This window comes from Paralichthys olivaceus, chromosome 2 (genome assembly GCF_024713975.1).
Source record: "Paralichthys olivaceus isolate ysfri-2021 chromosome 2, ASM2471397v2, whole genome shotgun sequence".
Classification (NCBI taxonomy): Eukaryota; Metazoa; Chordata; class Actinopteri; order Pleuronectiformes; family Paralichthyidae; genus Paralichthys; species Paralichthys olivaceus.
Window position 1 is genome coordinate 16,217,615 of NC_091094.1, and position 23,462 is coordinate 16,241,076.

The 23,462-nt window shown below is 40.9% G+C and overlaps 1 protein-coding gene across 2 annotated transcripts; it reads left to right on the forward strand.

The window, feature by feature from the left end:
• Positions 1-8,717: 8,717 nt before the first annotated feature.
• Positions 8,718-23,239, forward strand: LOC109629361 (fidgetin-like protein 2). Of its 2 annotated transcripts, XM_020087075.2 has the most exons (3): positions 8,718-8,896; positions 9,618-9,860; positions 19,076-23,239. In XM_020087075.2, the coding sequence occupies exons 2-3, from the start codon at positions 9,836-9,838 to the stop codon at positions 20,221-20,223; spliced, it is 1,173 nt and encodes a 390-aa protein (XP_019942634.2). In that variant the 5' UTR covers positions 8,718-8,896; positions 9,618-9,835; the 3' UTR covers positions 20,224-23,239. The 2 variants fall into 2 exon arrangements, with proteins under 2 accessions (XP_019942634.2, XP_069395057.1); XM_069538956.1 differs by lacking the exons at positions 8,718-8,896; positions 9,618-9,860 and adding an exon at positions 15,426-15,640.
• Positions 23,240-23,462: the final 223 nt, after the last annotated feature.

The following is a 23,462-nucleotide window of genomic DNA, read 5'->3' on the forward strand; positions in this document are numbered from 1 at the left end:
TTACCAATAACTTTATTTGCAGTAGCACTTTCTGTAGATAAAGACTTTGTGATATATTTTATTTTCCAACAATATATTAAGCAATGAAATGATTTTACAATAATTTATTATAGTTGTTTATTTTTAGATATTAAAAATCTCTTTACTTTCTGTATATACTGTAATGAGTAAAGGGAGCTGAGGGAGAGGCTGAAGAATGCAGCGCGTCAATAATGGTTTAATGAATGAACTCTATAAAATACCACCACAGGTTGATCTTACATGGAGAGACAGCAGACAGCAGGAATTTGTCTAATAAACTGATTGTCACATCCTTCTATTGTCGATGGAGAAGCTGGAGAATCCATTGATTTTTAATAAACATTTTAATAAACTAAATTTAGTATTAACTGTTGCATAAGTAGTAAGAAATTAGCAGCAAAAAGTTAGTTACACAGCAATTTCTTGAAGCGTTGCTTCACTGATCATTCCAGGTCAAGTGAGGTTGTTGATCAGATTAAATGTGTATTTCATTGCTACTGAATTCCACTATTTCTCGATTTATAAGAAAAAATATTTGTTAACTTATAGAAATTACATTGTTTCCTTTTAAATTACTTGAAACTAAAAACAATTTCCCCAAACTTTCAAGTACATTTGCAGTGATTCAATAAAGTAATCTATTAAAAATTGATCCATTAAAGGAGGTGCTGGCCCCAAGTCTGATTGGTCCCTGAAGTGCCCCTATCAGTAGTCTTTTTTTAAATAAACCAGTCACTTACTAGCAGAACACATTGTTCTTAAACAAGGAATCATTTTCAAAACATATTCAGTGATGTGTGGTTTTGCTCAAATCTATAGAGCTAACAACACTAAAAGGGAATTAAATAAATGCACCTTACTGAATCAGAAAATCTACACGGATGTTTGACATATAATTGTTCCCTCTGTAAACTGTGGCCCCTTTATGGTCCCAGAAAAATCCTATCCGCCACTGCTATCAATATTTTCTCCTGTTTCTAATCTATAATGTCCTTGTTGTACTGTCTAATGAGATATCAATTAGTGAATTGTTTTATATACAGTATAATCATTCTCAAGGCTTCCTAACATAGTCCCCATCATTTCCTTTCAAGTGACTTTAAAGCAATCTGCACAAGTGCAGTAATCTATCACTAACCTTACATGCAGTAAAACCTCCTCCAAGACATGAATGAAAGTTTCATACAGTGTTTTTACTGTCACACATCTGCTTTGACTCTGACAGAGTTTTGAATGAATGCTCATCATGTGTCTGAGGACCCATCATTAACTGTGGAACAGCATGACTAAATATTATCCATTGTGTACATATATATATACAAAGCCTAAAATACTGAAAATGCTGTAAATTAAGGAATAAACTGAAAATACTTCCACACTGGGATTGACCAAATTGTAAAAAAAAACACTTTTAAACATCTCGTGTCAATGACCATGAATGTGCTGTAACAGAATACATCATTTATATAGTGATCGTTAAAGTAATGAACAACATGTGTCTTAACGTTGAGGTTCAACTCATTAATGTATATGTGAATGTGTGAAAAACATAAAATAAAATGCCTTCAATATATACACGTGACCACAAGTGGTCATACATTTAGACGTATGTGTGTATAAATATATGTGCTGTACATGTGTGCCTGTCACAGAATACATAACCATTTCCTGTAGTGCTGATCATTTTGACCTTTGACCTTACATCTGACCAAAAACAGACATTTTAAACGTCAGTAATGAGGCAAAAGCTGCCGGAAAAAATTCTTACTGTGACTCATTTTGGACAAATGTCTTTGTTATATAAAAATACAGCAAGAGACCTTTGTCTCCTCACCTGCCTATTTCAATTATTATGTGTTGATATAAGTGAAAACTGTGTGAGGCTGTGTCCTAATGAACTAAAACCTGTATCTGTTTCAAGAGAACGGTCAAAGAAAGAGAGAGAGAGCAGATGTTATTTCAGGGAAAAGAACATCTGGACTGCTGTAAACTTATTCCTATAGTCTTGGAGCCATAGAAAGAGCAAAGCCTTGTCCGTTCAACCACTGAACGATTAGTCCAGGGCAAAGGAATTATACATGTTTTATATGTATGTGTAATTTAAGTTTTGATTAATGGAAAATAAATACCTATACTGTTTAAATGAAAATGTCCGTTTTTTATATATATAACATATTGGTGGTCATTTTCGTTTGAATGACGAGCAACGCCTTTGTGACATTTAATTTGGCTCCTGCAGATGGACTCACAACACGACCACGTCCATGAGATGTGAAAATGAGCAAAGTAAAGAAGGAATATCAATGATTTGTACCTGCTAGATGGGTCACACATAACACCGAGTCATGCATTGTTAACACTTTGAGTACAGAAACAATATTTTGGTGGTGGCCCACACTTTCAGGTCATCTCATCTTGTCCTGTCCTTGGACGTTCAGTGTTGATGCTTACACAAGTGTGTCATGCAGAGATTGTAAATAAAGGTGGTGAAGGGTACAGAATAAAAGATAATTTACAGTGTAAGAAAAGAATAAGTAAGAGATTCATTACCTAAAGCTTGGACACTAGAATTTCTAATACAACGTCATGTTTTTGGGGTCATTTTTTATTATAAAGTGCCAAGTGACATATTATTTGTTCACGTGTGCGTTGATGTTTGTTATGAGTTGCTCCACTAGAAGGCAGCAGAGTCCCAACATTGAGTTTGGCCTCCTGATATAAGATGAGTTTGGCCTCCTGGTATTTATCTAAATTCTGGCTTGTTTCATCATTTTAAGCAGATAGCACACATGCCTAAACCTGAGAAGTAACTGCATGAGAACAAACCTACATCAACTCCTTCACTGTCCTCCCAGCATCTTGAATCTGTTTCCATTTCCATTTGTGCTGCACCCCCTTCCCCTGCTTTTTATCCTGAGGTGAAAACACAGTGTGCACATCTGGAGGTGATCCTGACTGCAAAGGGGTAGCCTGTGGGAAGGGGTGTGAGGTTAAAGATGCACTGTGCTCTCTGCGTGTATATGTATATGTGTGCATTTGTGTGTGCAAGTGTGTGTGCATCTGTGTGTGCCCTGAGGGTGTCATGTGATCCTTACTCCCCAAAAATGCTCCTGATTACAAACAGCTGGCGGGCTGTAGAGTGAACCAATCAGGTGAGCTGGTGGCTGTGACATCATGTGGAAGAGGGGAAGGTTGACAGGATAATTTAGGAACAGACTTATCTGCAAAATGTTTTTACAATTGAATTTACTGACGATGGCCTTGTCTTGTCAGGGGAAAATGTGTTGTTTGGTCTCTATGATGATGATGATTATTATCATTATTATTTATGTACTGCCTTCTGTAGTTCAACCATTTGTTTTCTTGTTGTGCAGCACTTTGTACTTGTGTTGACAAGTGCGATATAAATAAAGTTTTTACTAAGCAAATTAATTGAAAATTGACACAGGAAGACACGTGATTAATCGTATTAAAATAGCAAAATCTCTTATTCGTAAATTTTAAATTCGTCGTGCTTTGTTGCATTGAGCAGACAGTTCAGACAATGAGCTGATTCAATTTGACATTCTACAAAAAACAAAAGCATTCGAAACTATACCAGCTTGTAAGAATTTAAATATTGTATGTTTTATTTCACTTTCAGTTATCCCCTAGCTTTAAAAGGTATTCTTTGTTTCTGTTTTTGAAACAGGTTTTATTGTTGATGTTGTTCCTAATCTCTGTTGCGAGTAATAAAGATAAAAAAAAAAAAATTCTCGGACCTGCAGCATCAACCTGATCCATTGATCTGCATTTGATTCCTGATTCCACGATTATATGTTTTTCTACAGTCAAAATAAGCCTCATATTCACTGTGTGTTCATGTGGGTCCAGCGTCATTAAGGACCAATCAGCTGAGGAGGAACACTGGCCCCAATGTCTCTCTTCCTAGATTCAAACACTCTTGTGCTCATGTGCTTTTTGTGATGGAGGGTGAACAAACTGCAGCTGGATAATATATAATAATATAATAGATAATAATAGAACTGCTACAAACGTCAGAATGAATAAACACAGGTCAGTATTAACATTAGTCAGCATTAAACATGTGTCCATTAGTTTGCTTTCACTGTCATTCTTCTACTATCTGAGTTTAATCCAGAACCACGTGTCACGAGTTGGTCTGTGTGGGAGATTTTCATAGTAGGAAAAACAAATGTTTAACTATAATCATTTTTGATCTGTTTCATCCCAGCAGGTGAGCCACCTAAGTGGAGTGCAGCCATTATTAGTGACCCCTCTGAAGTTTACAATATACAAAACAGAAGAATGTATCGAACTTTCCCAACAGTCCTTGAACTCGTCATGGGTGACGCCAGCTTCCGCCTGAAATAAATGAAACGATGAATAAGGATTCTTCGTTCAGATCATCTGAGTTGTGTTGTAAAATGTGCACCATGCAGACTCCGGTAGAAAAGACTTTCTACTCGACGCAAGAAGAAATGAAGTCATGTGACACCGACGGTCACGTGAGGAAACTTCTGGTCCACACCCTGCTCCAACGAAGTTCCACGAGGGGACATGTGAGAGTTTTCCACTGTGTCCTGTCGTGTCTACGAGATGTGTGGAATTAATTCAAGTGAATCACACGTCCCACTTCACTGTCATTATGAGTCACATGTACAGCTCCAAACATGCTCCACACATGGATTCTTTGATCAAACGATCCAAACACTACAATTTCCATGTATTTACAGATATTTCGTGTTAGCTGCACTTCTAGCTTGGATTGTGTCGTTGACATAGTGCTGCAGGATTTCAGTAAAAACCTTTTAGCTCATAAACTGGTTTAGAGAGTTGTGTTATCAGTTGCACACGTGTTCAATAATGGAAACATCTATACCAATGTAACACCACAATTCAGGATAATATGCTCATTTGTTTACTTGAGACTTTGATGAGAAGATCAGTACTCTTGTGTTTCATTTGTTAACACAATGAAGTTAGCTGCCGTTTAGCTTAGCTTGGTGTCGGAAAGAGATTCCTCCGAGGCTCCTCTGAAGCCTTTTAACTGTTCAAATCCAAGAAATAGTCTTTGTGTCTAACACCTTAAGCTTGTGGTTTCCTTTTGTTCAGCTCAAACTAAATGTTGATTTTACTTTGGGCAGTAGACTAAATCATGCAGTTTGTCAAAAGACATTGTAACAAACATAGTTTTTACAAATAATAACTTGAATGTTGGCTGAATTCCCTTTAGCTGCCTTGGTTTCCCAGTTTTGTTAATTTGGCCATTGTTAATGATACTAGTGCTTTTCCTTTTTTTAATGATGATTTTTTTTTACTTTTATACGCTTAACAAACAAAAATAAAAATTAGATCGTATATTTAACTTAAGTAACAATGCACAAGCTTACACGGGTTGAAACAAATTCAGGTATGAAGAAATGTAATCAAATAATAAATAATGAAATAAGAATGTCATAAAAAAAGGATGGTTAAAATGTCTGCTGTAAAAAAGCCTATTCCTCTTAAAGAGTGATGTCCCCCTATAAAAAGTCAACAATGGTTTTTTGGAGCTATTTATTCTAGTGTCTGCCTTCTACAAGCTCAAAGACAAAATTGTTGGATGTGCGCAAGATCCAACCACAACAATCCCTGTTTGTCTTTTATTCTCTTTTTTTGTTTTCTTCATTTCTCTTTGACTCAGTGAGCTGTTGTCCTCTTTTCTCACCGAACACAGACGGCTCTCGGCTCTTCCCTCCCCTCCATCAATCTCTGTCATAAATCTGTCAAGCAGAGAGAAAGGGAACTGCTGAATACAGATTTGTCAGCAATTAATCTAACCTCTATTAGCAGACTTGGATATTGTGTCCTCTATACTAGAGAGAACAATAAGCCACTCCAACATGGAGCACTGCGCTCTATGTGTGTGGTGTGCAATCATGTGTGTGTTTGTGAGTGGGAGAGCGCATGCATGTGTGTGTGCATGCAGTGGTTTCAGCTGTTTCATTAATTACATAGAAAACAATGTCTGCTCACTTTCACAGTTAAAGCCTCTTGTGGACATTGAGTCTCTGCTGTCATTGGAATCACTGGGACGAAGGTGCTATTTAACCTTGAAGAGACAGACAATATTCTGACTGTGAGGCTGGCTAATTGACATTCTGCACTTGATGAGAAACACAGGAGATAGCATACGTGTGTGTGTGTGTGTGTGTGTGTGTGTGTGTACCAATGTGCTTTTCTGCTCCTTTTTATTGATTATCTTCAGCAGGTGAATTGGAGTCAATATTGTTTCCCAGAGAAGACAACCATGAAAATAAAAAATAATCAGAAACATCCTCATAAAGAATGTTCATATTATAATTGAGAAACTCTCCTTCACCATAGCATTAGCTTGTCTCCAGTACATTAATTAATTTAAAAAAATAGAACAACAATGCATTTGCATCCATTTTTTTTACAGAAAATGTAAATCATTAAAAATGACTCACAAATATATACTTTATTGTTTTAAAGCTGTCATTTCCCAGAAGAACTGTTCACTTGTGAGTGAGTTCTTAATCCGGTGTGTTTGTTGGAGACTACGTTCAGCTGTGGATTAATACACATTTGATGAAGCAAAGCAATAGGTTGTATTTGGGACTAATTCAAAATAAACTACAGTAACATGTTCATTGTTATACAGTAACATGTCATCTCCAGCCTCATCCTTTAAATACAAACACAGTAGCGTGCCGACATTGACATCGCCTGTGAGAGACAATACCCATGTTTCCTTTGCTTTTTCGACCGATTTCCTGTTCCTGTTTTGTCTCCACTCTCTCTCTCTCTCTACACATGTATGTATGTTTCTCTCTCTGTCTCATTCAGGGGGAATTTGATTTGTATTCCAGCTATTTCCCTCTGTAAGAGCAGATAGGGACTTATCTTCTGTCATTTACCCCTATCCCTGTTCCGACTCACACACACACACACACACACACACACACACACACACACACACACACACACACATGGGTACTGGGACAGTTCAGTGGAGCAGCAGGGCCAGTGCTCAGCTGCTTGAGACAGAATTAGAGTGACAAACAGCTGAGCTTCTCTGGGGTGCTATCATGTGACCTATCCCACCCACAGGGCCATAGGGACCCAGGCTTAGAGTTACCATGACCAATTTCTAGCGTAACCGTTGTGTGTGTGTGAATTTGCCTTCCTGTGTGTATTTGTGCTACATCTTTTCCAGTAGTTGACTTGTAAAGGAAATTTCTGTCTCTGCCAGGAAACGTGCTCTCCAACCTGCTAATAGCCGCACCTCTCTGTCCAACTGTCATTAACACACGCGCTGCCCTTTGTCCCTCCGCTTGTCCCAGTGACCTGCTTTTACATGCAGAGGTGTTTCTGACATAACGAGAGACCACATCTGGGGGGGTTCAACTCAGCAATGAGAACGTATCAAGCAGCCTACCTTTTTCTACAATGAAAAGAACAGCCCCCCGCAGCACATTTGGGATTGTTTAGATGTATTGTTTCCTCGCCTGCAAAATCACAGCGTGGCTGTTTTCTTTTTTCAGTGTCCGTCAGCAAAGCATGTAAGGGAGAACGAGCTGAGAGCTGCATCAGCCATTACTCCTCTGAGTCACCTGATGAAAATTCTTTTAGCAAGCCTGCACCTCCATTATTATCAACATTTTTTTCTTATAGGACTCAATAATATGAGTCCACCGGTGGCTCAGATGAGCTTAATCTCAACTACACAGTGCTGTACAATCAGTGTTACGGAGCAGGGAGGTGGTCATTTTAGTGAAAACTGTGCTTTGTAATCATAGTGGTGAGATTATTGGCTAATAAGACAAAATTAATGGCCACTTTCTGAGACATGGCTTGCAAGTGTCAAACATGTGCCTGTGTGTGTGTCCTGCATTGCCTTGAGTGTTTACAGCAGAGTAACATGAGGAGCAGATCAGCTTGTCCCGCCTACACCATAACTCTAAATGCAGAACCACAGCTGTGTTTCTATACGTACGAGGGACCAGTGTTAGAGGGAAAAATAAGTGCTTGAGGGAAGTTGTTAAATAAGCCACGAAGATTAAAAAGGAAAATAAGCAGCATGGGCATGTGATTTAATAAAAGTTAATAATAGATTGATTGATAAATCACAGGTAAAGAAATTAACCCACTTAAGGTTTGAGGCCAATGTGGAGGTCATTTGCTGCTGCCCATGTATGTGAGCAGGCTGGTGTGTGTATGTGTGAGTGTAGGTAGGGGGATGGGGTGCCACAGGAATTGGTTGTTTCAACCCCACCCTCCCAAAAAACACTGAGATCAATGTATCGGATCAATAGAAGTCATTGATAATAACTGAACTTCTCATGTGATCAGTGAAGGAGAAAATTCACCATTTCTCACAAGCATGTGTCCTGCATGCTCATCCATCACACTGAAAGTTAACAGTCATAACCCCATGCAAATAAGATCATACACAAATGCATTCAGGAGCACGCATGCAGAATTCCATGCACACACACAGAGAGCTCTTCTCTGACACTGCATGATAGGTCACTTTTTCCCTCTCTCTCCCTTCCTGCTGAAATAGTTTTAACAAAAGAGAGGGAGAAGACAGGGGGAGGGGTGGTGTGGTTGGGGGAGGGGATGTATGTGCTGCTCTGTTGTCACTAGGCTGGGGAGAGAGCGAGAGGGGGGAGGGAGAAGGGAGCTGGAGGGCGAGCGAGGGAGGGTAGGAGCAAAGGATAGGGTCCCAGAAGCGAGTAGAAGCCTCACACACACATACACACACTCACTCACAGAGACGCTCATGTAGGCTCCCTCTGTTTTACTTTGTGGAATAGTAGTGGATTACTTTCCAAATTGAGCCACTCATTGAGCAGAGCATGATCAGGTCAGTAACCGTTTACTCACTTGTTGAACAAAAAGATTGTGTTTATCTCCGTTCAACAGCAATGACAATGATTCTGCTGCTTCTTGCACATTCCTGTCTTGTTCACTCTTCTCCATTCTCTCTATCTGTGATATGACCTCTTCTATGTGTTTTCCCATTCTACATGCTATAGTTTGTTCTTTTTACACATATGCATGACATCTTCATTAGTTTGTCCTCTATATGTCAACTTACACACTCATTCTTCATGTTTTTTTCCTTGTGTGGGAGAACCCCCCCATGTCCTGCAGAGAGTACAAAGTTCTTTTTTGCTGTTGTGGTTTGTAGTATGTGTTGAAACGTGGGTGGCTTCAAAGAATTAGAAACTTGTCTTCGCTGGCCTTGCGGTTGAGTGGTCAGAGGGTAAAAGCCCCCCTCACACATGCAGGCAAATGTGCATGTACATATAGACACATGGGAACGCTGAGAAAAGCAAAAGCAAGATAACTCAGAGTGCACGAGAAACAATCAGGTCAATATAAGATGCTTTCTGCAAGTATTTCCACACAGTGACAGTATAGTTTATTCTTAAAAGGAATTGATGCAATAAAGTGAGATCTTTTTTTGTACACTGCTTGAATGTCCTAGTATCTAGCTGTGAGTGACGTCAATCAAAATATACAATCAAGTCATACTACGTGGTGTCTGCTGGCTCTGATGCTGGGATGTGTGCTTTTTTCAGTTGGCAGCGTGTCGGAGCAGCGTTGAAGTGTGAGATGAACCATGGAGGGGTGCAGGAGGCCAGTCACTAACCGAGCCAGCAGCAGCCTCACAACCACCACCGCCAGCAGCAGCAGGAGAAGCAGTAGCCCAGGGAAGTCCCGGAGCATGCAGCTGGGCTCTCACTAGCACCAAGTGGACCCAGTCCTCTCCTCTTCACCTGGGGGCCAGGGCTGCAGAATGCTCAGTCCTGTCACCCCTTACAGTAAGTGTGCACTGATTTTATCTACACGTGTGTACACACCCTGTGCTTGGATGTTGGATTAATGTATCATTTCCCAAAACGGGGCTCATAAGATCTGATACATGCGCAAACCCTGACCCAGCTGGGCTCCAGTGTGGTTTCCTTCACACCTTTATCTTTTGACCCCTCTTTTGTCCAGGACTCATCTCCTGTGGCTGTGTAGAGGGAAGCAAGGGGCTGGGGGGGGGGGTCTCTGAGAAGTCATGTTGAGAAGGCAGATATGCTAATGGATTTAGCAGCTGTGTCTCCAGGCTTTGCATTGAGGAATTTTACAGAAATGGGTTCAGTGTCTGTTTTTCCAGCCTGTCCACATAAATATATAAAAAAAAATTGTGATAAGACACCTACAGCCTAGGAAAAACATATTGAACGAGCTCAGTGGAGCCCCCTGGGTATTTCAATCTTTTCTTTAAGAAATTTGGATGCATAAAATGTTTATAACAACATATGCACAATCATGCCTGTATAACATCTTCATGTATATACTTCTCGTTACTCATAAAAACTATTTACATGAACTGTCTGCTTCAGATTTCCCCTTCAGCATGAACCTCAACAACTTAGCAACATTTTGTGTTGAGTGTGTGTCTGAGTGTTATCTCACTTGGCAGATGTTTGAGCGACCTCAATATGTTCTGCAGATGAAATCCCATAAATCTCATTGACACATCGCAGAACGGTGTCAGTTTGTATATATGCTAATCATGAGAGGTTGCTATCCAGGCTGATGAATATGCTTCTATTGATTGCCTGGGCTTATTGATTAGGCTGAGCTTTACTAGGATTACAACACTAACCTGATTGGAATAATGCAACAGGGATTTACTTCTACATGCATTTTGTATTCCAAAGAGCAATACAATGAAACACAGAGACAAAATGGACAACGTGAGAATGAGAGTTTTTGGAGTAGACAGAGACAGAAGTTTTAGTAACGTGGGCCTGCCACATTCCTTCCTCAAAAAGACTCAGTCAGTGTCACTTTAGATTTCTTCCCATGGAAACTTGGAACTTAATCCAATGCTGGGCTTTATTTGTGCATGTTCTTGTCAGGTCTCACAAATGTCTTACCATAAACAAACAAGCAAACAAGTAATCACAGTTAGCGACACCTCATTATAGGCTCTGTCCATAATGACGGCAGTGTGTCACAGGAAGAAAGGAATGAGCAGTTGTGGCCATTTCTCACTTGTCAGTTTCCAGGGTGAAGCCATCCTGTGAATAAAAGCCAGATTCTTAGTAACCTGGTGTCAACAACCTCTCATTAGTCCTGCATTGAGGGACACATAAAAACACATCGCCCTCCACCTTTACACACACACTCATTAGTCCACCATAGTAATCATGAAAGCTTGTTAAGCAAATTGTAGCACACCTCAGATTCTCATTAGGTGTCATAGTAAAGAGCTGCGCTGCTGCTGCTGGTGGTGAACAAGAAATGACGGAGAAAGAGCAAAGTGAAGGGCAGATGGAGAGGACGCAAGGAGGGGACTGGTCAGCTGCAGCCTGATATATGAGTGGACACAATAAGCAGAGAGGGGGCCAGCCTCTGCCACATGTGTGTGAGCTAAAAGAGTGGGGGAGGGGGAGAACTGACCACACAGGGTCAAACACACAGTCCTGTCTTTTACCACAGCACATAGTGAAGCACAAGAGGAAGACTGTGGCTATAATCAGAGGGAAAGAAAATTTAAAGAAATTTAACGAGGGGAGCAAAATAATTCTAAAGCAAACTTGTTACTCAGCGGTGCTCAGAGATAAATCAATTCCATTGAATGTGAGTGCCGCGGAAAAATCTATGTGCACACTCATTGCCATGTGTCACCGTCACGTGATGTGTTGTCAGAAACGACTCGTGAAGGTGAGGGATAAGTGTGGAAGTTTATTCAGATATGGTACAGTAGCTGATTGGCTGTCAGCAGCGTGGCCTGGTGAGGCGTGCAGGCCTGTTGGGGAGAAGGGGGAAGGGGGAAATTGTGTGTGTGTGTGGGGGGGGGGTCCTCCTTCATGCTTTAGACTATGGTCTCTGCTTACATAACAATGTGACCCTGATCTACTCTGTACACTCGAAGCACAGCGATAGCGGGTTGGTTTGTATGTGTGTAGTTCATCGTCCAGTGCAACAGGAGCCATGAAGGGCTCCATGTTGATTAATATACCATTTCTGCTCTGATTTGTTCTGTATTGATCTTCTGGGCACTGGTGTGAACTAACTCTTAACTAATACAAATGAGCCTGTAATGTGCAAACAGCTGATAGGATCATTTATCAGCACAGTAAGAAAGCATGCTCTCTCTCTCTCTCTCCCTCCCTCTCTCTCGCTCTCTGTCTCTCTACATTCTCCCTCTCTTCCTGTAGCCTGGTAGTGGACAGTTTGTGTCTGTGTAGCGTAAGGAGAGGATATGTGCTTTGTAAATAGATCCCAGGTTAGATTCCTGGCATTCCAGCAACCTGACTCATCCGATAGATGACTAAGAAATCCCTCAGCCAGCTGAAGCTAAACACTGACTGCACCATAACCAACAACGCAGGAGTGCATCTTGGTGTGTGTGTGTGTGTGTGTGTGTGTGTGTGTGAGTGTGTGTCCTCAGGAAATGTAAGCCTTTTGTTTATTGTGAGTGGAGTAAAAGCACTAACAGAGGAGCTCTCAGTAAGGGTGATTTTTTTTTCCACTCCCCAACCCAACCGGCCGGCCAGGCAGCAGCTCTGATGCTTCACCACCCCCAAATCCCATTCCAGGCAGCCCCTTCCCCCACATGTACTTTCATCTAATTAACGTCTAATTACTCATACTGACCAGTGGACCACAAGTTGGACCATCCTCCACTGATGGACAGAAAACACCCATAACTTGACATCATTGTGTTTTCTTGACAGCAAAAAAATAATGTAGTCATGCAATACAATCCACCAGATTCTTTTTTTGTATATTCCATTCTGGTAACACTGATGATGAAGGAAAGGCTCTAGTGCTGAAACTGGTTTTAGTGGAAGCTGGGGGGGGTCACATTTAGTCCATTTCTTTACTGGATCGAACTGGCTGCTGTTTAGAGGCACCCCACTCCCTGCTTTACACACCCACACCCACATATGAACTGCGTATCTTGCTGTATGGTCACCCTCGTTGCCATGTAGTATCTATTTCTGTCTTGAAATGGACAGGAGAGTAAAAGGAGCTGTGTATATCGCAGCACTGTAATTATACGTCACCTCCTGCTCTGGTCAGATTGCAGGAGGCAGTGCTGTTTCTTTTGGTTCAGGGAGATGAGAATAGCTTATATGCACCTCTTCAAATATGTAACCACATCTATGTAACTTAAAACGTTTCCTTCCCTTCCATCTCCTGCTCTTATGTAACCTTGCTCTTTTCAAAAATGTTATATAAACTGTCTATGGTGAAGCCATTTGCAGTTCAAACCTTCCCTTCACCACAATTGTTACTGGTTAGTTTGAAGAAACAAATGTGAAATAAACATGACATCACTTGCTTGCGAGAACTGTAAATAAATACATTCTTAAAACCACAGGTTCTGAAGGTAACAGTCTGCAAATTGTTCCTGGAACAACCTCTTGATTAAGATACCAACACGAATATCAGATCTGATTTATGCAGAAGTGCTGGAGGGAGGAGTGATAAAAAGTGAGTCAAGCTGGACCCCAGACAGAATAAACAAACTCTCATGTAAGCAAATGGGTATTAAATGTAAAGTGATGGGAAGGTTGGAGTGGTGGTGGTGGATGTCCGAGAAGGGTGATTATTGTGTATGACTGGAGAATGTGAGGAATGTGACTTTAAATTACTTTCTTGCTTGTCTGGACTGCAAGGAAAGCTCTGTGTGTGAACGTTCTGCAAATATATGTTGCACTGCATCACAGATGCATTTGACAAAAGCTGTGTCTTTAGAGGTGACATCATTCTTGAGTCTAAAACAGGGTTATAAAGGATTTCAACAGACATCTGTAGGAACAGTGTTGCAACAACACAGCATATGTAATATGTTTGTGCTCCACTGCTGATTTCCATGGTGTCCAGTAGCCAAACTGCTGGAGGACGGAACCGAAAACACTGGTTTACTGCTCGGCAGTTTGATAATCACAATGATTAAGGAAAACTGTCATAGTTGCAAGCCGGCTTAGTGCTCATCTTTGTCACTTGGTAAGCTAAGCACGGCCAAGAATGGAGGGGTGTTTTCAAGCCCCAAGCCAACATGAGATGCTAGATTAGGGTTAGGGGCTCCCTCGGTCATCCCTCCTAATACCCAAAGCCTGCTCCCTAATATCCTCACTTCAACACAGATGTCTGATGCTGCAGTGCTCGGGAACCATAAGAGGTTTTAATCAATCCCAGAAATCCCAGAAATTGACATTTCCTGGAAAATAGCACAATGGAATCTTAAATTTAATGCTTTAAAATTGCTTTATTGTGGAGCAGCCTCAGTAATATCAGAAATCAGGTGAAAACACAACAGAACAAGATGTCAGATCTTGAAGAGAGCAATGATGTTAGAAACCATAGTTTTCTCCCTTAAAGTCTTAAAGTTTATTATTTTGAGTAATAAGTATCAAGTAGATGTATTTACTATTTTTAGAGGGGAGTTTAAATGTTGTTTTTGGCTTTCAAAAAAGAGAAAAAAGTGATTGTCTGACACAAACAAGTCACTATGCCTCTAAATGAGAGATGTTCCTAAACCATTTTTACTTACAGATACTGATTCTGAGACTTTGTGATACAGAGTTGAAAAGTGACAACTTGTCAGGTGGATTAAGTGACTCGATCCTAGAAAATAAATCACAAAAATGCCAATACCAAAATCAGCCAGATATTAATTCCGTAAGCATTGACAGAGATGTTCCAATACCATTTTCCCTCCCCAATTAAGACGTTGCGTATTGGCCGATATCGAGTACTGATCTGATACCAGTGTATTTTAAAAAACAACAACTTATATAACATATTTTAACAGCTCCTCTCACTGTTGTATGACCTGGTTAAGGTAAAACCCTCTGACAAACCAATACATATAAAGAGTGAAAACTTATTTGCCGCTCTAAAAACTACTTATCTGTGGCAGTACTACATAACTGCTGTTTTGGAGTAGCGATGAAAATGTGATTTCCTGCAAAACAAAATTGCAGTTTTTTTTCTGCGTGAAAATTTACTTTTAAGATGTGGCTCAGTACATAGATTTTTGTACTCGCTGATGCCCAACCTGGCATTTTTGTCAGTATCAGAGATGCTGGTATTGGAACAATTTTAGCCATATATTTGCAATGGTTTGATTTTTTAAATATTATCATTACAATAATCAAGAAAGATTTATTTTAAATGAAGTTGTTAAATCATCTCGGAATAAAGGCTCCATCTATGTTACTGGCTTACTGGAGGGATAAGAAGTAAGAATGGCCAGTGATGCTTCTTTAATTCTTGTCGGATTGTCACCAAGCACTGACACTCCCATAAGTCCCGTGTGCTCTAATCCTTCATTAGTCTGGTTTTCTCAGACTGGTACTTAAGCCATCCAGACCCTCCACTTCACTCCCTCGTCATCTGATCTCAGAGTGATCCTAGTCAGGGTTTTTTTTTTACACATTCCTGCATTGAGTTTTGATGAGGATTCAAGATGCATTAGATTCCTGCGCTCAGATATGTCTTGGATAGATTTGAGACCATCTGGGGTGTGAGGAGTAGATTAAAAGTAAAGCGGCAAGCGATTGGCTCTTGCCCGCAATCAACATGACCAGTGAGTATCACTCTGATGACCCTGAGTGTGCGTCTGTGTGCGTGTGTACGACACCCAGATTTCAATGGATGTGCAAACACGGCCACAAGGCTGGAGAATTGTTTAATAATGATTAATGTTCAGATCTTTTAGTTTTGTTATTGCAGCCAACCAGTGGGCGACAGTCTTGTTTATCATGCTGGTAGCGAAATATGATTGTATGTTTGTTTAAATGCATTTGATATAATTTCTATTGATCTGAAATCTTTGTAGAACTGCTCAGGCAGAAAAAAAGCAACAATTACAAATTTCTAAAAGTAATTTGAGTACCATTTCTATATCAAGGATATCAAAGGGTGATTTACTGCACTTGAAATTATGCTCACAGATACACTATGTTGGCAGAGAAGCAGATCTTCATTCACATTCATTAACAGTGGTACCTACTTTGTAGTCATAATACCTGAAGTTGAACCTAACATTTTTAAAAAGGTATAATGAAGACAGGCTAAGAAAAGGACCATTTATCTACTATTTGCCCAGTTAGATAAGGGTATAGTATGTTTAATGACAGATCACACATTTGTCCCAGAGGGCTCTTACAATCTGTTCCAAAATACAACATCATATTTAGAGCCTCAATTCAGGGACAGGGACACATCATTCAGTTTAACTCAACTTCTGTTTTAATTCACCAGATGGTCAACACCAAACCTAAAACATTATCCAGGTCCAATTGTATAATATATATGTACGTTGAAAAAAAACCTGTTTGACAAAAAAGATGCAGCTGGACCCCTCTTTCTTTCATTTTTACCATCCATGTTTTCACAGTTTTAGCAGAAAATTGCTTAAGTGATATCCATACATCAATTCTGCATCATAGTGTACCTGTGAGAATATCCATTGCAACCAGTTTACCCCAAATCATTTGAATGTCTGCATTTAGTAGGATAAAACAAAAATCACACTTCAGTCATGAATTTATAATTTTACGTTTCTTCCTTTGGTTTCATGTCTGTCTTAAACATGGACAGACTGGTTGACAAGGGGTCGCTGGGCACTGTACTGGGTTGGCTGTATCCAGAGGACAGGCTGGTTTGGGGGTAGCACCCAGGAGGGTAGTTGTAGACAGGAGTGCTGGCGCTGTAGCTGGGCACTAGAGTGGGTGTGGACTGCAGAGAGTGTAGGATGGCAGGGGAAAGTGCTGCACTGGGCTGAGGGCAGTATCCTGAGGACAGGTAGGTGCTGTTGTAGGCAGGAGGGTATTCTGAGATGACGGGGCATTGCAGGAGCTAGTGCCACTGTACATCCAGTTGGACCTGAGTTTTTTGGGGCTCTGACATTGACATGAATGACGTAACCATTCAAACTTTCAGTGAGAAATGAGCAGACACTGTGTTAATGCACCCATCAACACCCTCCTGTCAGGGTTCCATAAGTTACTGTAGATATCATTTTGTAATCTAATATGATGTACGGAGTGTGGTGGGAATATACCATAAGCCCCATCACCATGTCTGTGCTATTCATTTCTTTTCTCTTGAGGGTTGGGCACCTTGTTCGGGTAGAATTCCCTGGAGCGCAGGGATTTCTCTGATCCTGGGTGGAGCCTGTGGCGGTCACGAGCTCTGCTATCCCTGGATTGGATGAGTGGGATTATTGGGCTGAAGGATCATTTAATTTAGGGATCAACATGTGGACCATTTAGAGGCCCATCTGGTGGTCCTAGTGGACATGTGACCTGATAATAATCCACATATAGACAGTTTCAGAGCAGACGTGTAAGTGATTAAGTGTGCATATGTGGGATAATGGAATAAATCCCAACACCTACCACTGCTGCTATTGGATTGCTGTTCTACCTGGACAGATAAATACAACCATTGTGATTAGGTTCTTGAATAGAGTTGAGTTAGTAACTGTAAAGTGGATAAAACAAGACTCTTTGGTCTCCAGGAATAAGTTACTGAGCGTATACCACTGTTCTGTCAATTAATAATCAATAAACCAATTGCTGGTGAATTAATTCACAAAAACTACGACCAATTTCCACAAAAATTGGTGGAAGGATGTGGTATGGGTCAGGAATCCATTACATTTTGTTGCGGATCCAGGAATTATTTTCACTTCTCTTAACAATGTGAGATAGTGTGTTTTTCAACATTTTCATTGATTTCTCAGAGAACAATTCTTGATTTTTTATTTGATGAAGAAAAAAAAAACAGGAGTCTTTAGTAGACTGATTTTTATGAATGTGGACAATTTGGTGAAGATTCCCAAAAAATCTGGATATGTTGAATTTATGGTGTGGTGTGGTTTCATCAGGGGACTGTTGGGCCTTGATGGAAGTTTGTGCTCTACTGAGAGTCATTCTAGTTGATAATGAAAAAAAAAATGTTGTTTGAATCGTACCTGAACTCATAAAGAAATCACATTTTTGTCATGATCTTGAATTGAACATAATTTTATCTGTTTAAAATAAGGTGAAAAACATTCCTCTAAAATATTATTTCCAAAACAAAAAGGGTTGAATTAACATATTTTATTTAAGTAATCATGAAGTTCTCTCACTTTTACACAATAGAGGTCAGTGTGTCTGTAACAGAGGGATCATTTACCCAGCAACTGCTGTGTACTGTGAGAATAAAACATGGAGCATGTCTTACTATATACTACCATAGGAATTATTTGTCCACCATTTCTGGTGAAATCAAGGCCATGGCTTCTTCCTTTGGCTCAGGCCTGGGCTCAAGACAGTTTAATAATACTCTGCAATGCGTGGAATGTCAGCCTAATGCCAGTTCAAAAAGACAAGCCCACTACCACTAAACCAGTGGATTACCCTGTGTGTGTAAATGTGCCTGTAGAATCACACATGGCACTTGAGAATTAGACCCTTTTTTTTTGATCGGTTCACTTGTAATAGTGTTTCTGCGTCAGTCCAGAGTCTGTGAGATATTTTCAAACAAATACTCTGCCCCCCTAACCCTCTACACAGCGGCCCTTCCCTCCGTTACCCCTGTCCAGCAGACCCCTGAGGATTCGGCCGAATTAGATCACACGCTCGGTGGGGGTGGCTTTGTGGACTAAGAGTCTCATAGAGAAACAACAATGGCCCCAATGTGAGCGAGGCAAAGGCAGAGGGCAGTGCGCTGGCTGATAGAGGCTTATCGCCGTGGAGACCAGGCTAGGGGCTATGTTGGCGGCTTCATATAAAGATTAGAGCAGTTGCTCCCCGCCTGGATGAGACTGTGGGGAAGAGCACTGGTTAAGCGATGACATGATTCTGGGAGAGAGTCAGTTTGTTAGGGTGATTATGAGGGCAAATATTCATGAAGGCTGACTTTCAGCTTGGTTGAGTTTTAGAAGCAGCAAAATACTGTAACTTGACAAGACAAAATGTTGCAAACATGTCATTTAAAACATTTCATACATCTTTGGTTATCTCCTTAGGTCTGTTGAAGATGCACTGGTCTCCGGAGCACGCTGCCCCCTTATCTCAGTGGCCTGAGCAGCACCTTGATGTCACCTCCACCACCTCGCCCCCGTCTGCCCACAAACACGATCCCTACGCTACAGCGGCTCGCCGTGGCTACGGCCCCACAGGTTACCCTTGGGCCAGTGATGACATATCAGCCCTAACTGCTTCTTCTCTGCTGAAGCGCTATGCAGAGAAATACTCTGGCCTGGAGCTGTCCTACGACCGCCCCCCTCCTGGGCCCTACTCAGAGCCTGGACCCTTCCTGAAAACTGAACCTGAGGCCTGGGCTCTGGGTCAGAGCATGGAGTGTTACCCTGGACTAGAGGCACTAACTGGCACCAAGGTGGGTTCTGCCTCTGTGGGCATCCCAGCCACAGGAAGTGTAACAATCGTGAGCAGCAACTTGGCATCTGAGCCAAGTTACAGTGGCACTAGCTCCTGCAATGCCCCGTCATCTCAAGAATACCCTCCTGCCTACAACAGCACCTACCTGTCCTCAGGATACTGCCCTCCGCCCAGTGCAGCACTTCCCCCTGCCACGCTACACTCTCTGCAGTCCACACCCACTCTAGTGCCCAGCTACAGCGCCAGCACTCCTGTCTACAACTACCCTCCTGGGTGCTACCCCCAAACCAGCCTGTCCTCTGGATACAGCCACCCCAGTGCCTCCTACCTGCCCTCTGGGATAAGTGCCCCGACTCCTCTGGCCCCTCGGCCCACCATGTTGGGGGGGAGTTACAGCTACGCGTCTCACAGCCTTGGAGGGAGCTCCGAGGCAGGAGCCCCACTGAAACGCAAGGCTTTTGAGATGGAGGAAGGACAGGAGGGAGCAGAGGTGGAGGGATCACGCTACAGAAAGTACAGCAACGGAAACAGTCACAGCAAAGGCCACGGTAACGGCTACGATATGAGCGGCCCCGCCTCAGATCCACAGGCCTACAAACCCGGAAAGCCTCTGATGTCGCCACCGTATGGCGGGGCAGGGGACTACAGCCCACCGTCGGGCCTCGCAGGAGAGAGTGTATCAGCGGAGCACAACTTTCCTCAGCAGCAGCAGAGAATGTCTATGAAGATACCTGCCCCACACACTCGATCTGAGGATCCAGTTGGAGGCCGCTGACACACTCTGCCGCTATTGGAGAGGATTCCCTCGCTCTTATAAAGCAACCAGAGTTATTAATACAGGCATATCTGGGGGAATGGCATTAATTAGATTTATCAACGAAAGGTTTCATTTCACTACAAACACAAGATGGCACAAGACATCAGGTATTTCCTGTGCGTCTTTTCTTTTTTTTTTTTTTTTTCATCACTCATGTTTTTTCCAAAGATTCACAGGGGCCTTTAGCCCCTGTAAGGTTGAGGTAAGTCTTAGGGGTGAGGTCGAGGCATTCGCTATATGGATATTATTAAGACAGTCTATATGTGTGAGTGTCTGTTTCTCTCAGGATCCTATTTATTTCCTTTCTGCTACTGTGGCAACATCACTGCAATGTTGCAGATTTTGAAGTCAGTGTAATTATTTGTGGCCGTTATGTGTGTGTGACAGCCTTTGACTGCAATATGTTCTACCACAGCACAGAAAGAAAAATCATTTCTGACCAAAAAAAGGAGAGCAATAACTGAAATGGTTAGATTGCCAAACGTCTTCAGCACAATCACTGCTACTTTACACAGCTCACTACACAGCCTGTGCCACTCGAGAAATGAATGTTTCCCTGCTTTTTCCCGTTCACATATTCCTAAACTTTATTTTTCAGTTTCCTTCACTTCTTTCTTCTCTGTTTTGCTGCCTCCTGCTCACAATCTCTTTCACTGCTCAACAACTTTTGTCTTTGTCCAGTTTAAGCACGCCCAGCTGCTCATCAAACCATCACATGATAGCATACATGAAGACGCCCTTAAACATGTTTTCACCCAAGGAAAGAATGGAGAAATAATCTAAATATAAATGTTAATCTTAAAATGTTTTGGTTTTTTTGCACTCACACAATGACATCATACGGATTTATGCAGATCATGTGTTGTTTACGTGCAGATTTCTAAAACCAACGGTTGTGTCTCAATGATAATACCTGTTCCAGTTTATGCATCAACTTAACCAAAAAACCAACTAGACAGGCACTCAGTAGAGCATCCTACACACGATTGTCTAGTTCCTATAGTAGAAATATAAAAAGAAAGAAGGAGGTCAGATAACCTTAATATCATAATTATAGTGAAAATGAAAAATGTATTTAAAGCTTGGTGTTGGTAATCCTGGAAAAGGTAGCAGGAGACTTTACATATGGATGGCTATGGGGGCATAAAGTGGATTTCAACAAAAAAAGATTTAAAGTGTTTGAGGAACAAATCACCAACTCTACCTTTAAACCACATCTGCACCGAACCCATTGATTTAGTACACACAGGAAAATTGTGATCTTGGTGGAGGTATTACCACGCTTAAGTCTGCTTTCTGCTGAAATTCACTTTGAAGGTGTACGAGCCTGTTTGATGCAGATTTCTGTAAATGCGTCTGGGTGAGAACATCCAACAACTTTCTTTGTGAAGATCAACCCGCTTGTCCTCTTGGATTTGCTTCTTCTTTTTGTTTCTAAATATGCATTCTCTTTACCTTTGCCTCTGAAAGGATGATTTATAGTTGTGTTATTGAATACTCAGGAAGAATATTGTTACCTCAGAATGATAAAATAAGAATGTATGTTATTACCTTTGGGTGTTTGTAAGGAGCTTTATGGAGCAAGATGAAAATGGAGCCATGGCTTTGTCAAAGAGAAAAAGATACTCTGAACACTTCAGGGAAATAATGAACTTACAAGGCCTTTGATACAAACAGTAGACTATACACACACACACACACATGCACGCACACACACACATGCACATGCACACACACATGCACGCACACACACGCTGCTTCGTAGCTCTGGGGGAATTAAACTCGAGGTTTTTGTACCAAGGCCTGAAATGTTGAATGTAATTCAGATATAATGTACATCGATTTATGTTTTTAGATATATGAAACATATTTTCTTCTTGTATAGATGTAATTCTCTTCTAGGTTTTTGATGGAGCAATGAATAACATGTTAAGTGTTAGTGTAGTTAGCAGTGGGGAAATGGTTTTGTGGACAAAAAAAAAAGTCAAATCAAAGCACTCCTGATAGACGACATTCAACATATCAAGACACACGCTCGTCAGTATGTAACATGCTCTATAACAGGTATCTTCAATTATTGTCTTAATACAGTGTCCAGCTTCAATTGCCCATGTCAGTATTGTTTCAATCAGCGTGAATTTAGCTTTAATGTGAATTAACACCATGAAGAAAGTAGAAGTTAATTGTGACGGATGTGCACTGTCAGAAAAAAAGTAGTCACAACTTAAAATCCTTTCTTTGAGTCTGTGCTGTTTGATCCCATCATGACTTGTGCCATACCGTTGTATTTTGTTAAGAGAAGCCCCTTGGAGGCTTAAACAAAACCAAAATCCTGCCTAAATGCATGACTCCCCTTTTAATAGTAAGATTTTTTTAGCCTGAGATGCAACTTCAGATTTTAGTCTGAAAACCAGTGTGGTGAAAAAAGTACTTTAATGCCTCTTTTTGGAAATATAAGCACGTTCATTAACGAAATTTAAACTTAATCAGAGGGTTAAACTGAATTTGCTTCAAATTATGCCGAGGAAGAAAAATGACAGATGAATAATAATGTTAAGCATATAATATTGTATTCTTACCCCCAGATTTTGAAATTGTTTAAGCGCTTAGCTTCAACAATTGAATGCTCTTCAATACCACACAGAGAATGTGCTCTACATTAACCCACGCGCTGCGACAGACGACTGATTATTCGCTGTTTATTCATGGAAGTATGTGGAGTTGAGTTTGTCCACAAGATCAAGAAATGGGATTTCAGTGTTATGACGTTTGTGATTCAGTTGTTCTTTTGTTGTATCTTGTACATTTTCTGTAACCACTTCTACCTCATTCTGAAGACGAACATTGAAATATTTATTTCATGTCATTTCACTAACCAGTTTTAAGGAGCAATGTTTCGAATTCTTGACCTGTTCTAGTCTACCTCACTAAAGACTGTTGTGTCATGGAAATGAAGATATACCAAAAAATCTGACTTTGTCTTTTTGTTTGTGAAATCTTTGGGTGTTTTAACACTTAAACACACTCTAGTATAACGAGACCCTGATGTTTGTTGCGCTGCTGTCATTTCCTCATAAACACGCTCACCAGGTCCAGCTCCATTCTGCAGCGTGACAGTGACATACATGTATTTCTCTTGGGGAAGCAGTTATATGATTGTCCCCTCTGAGAAAATATACTTCTTCTCTCCAATTCAC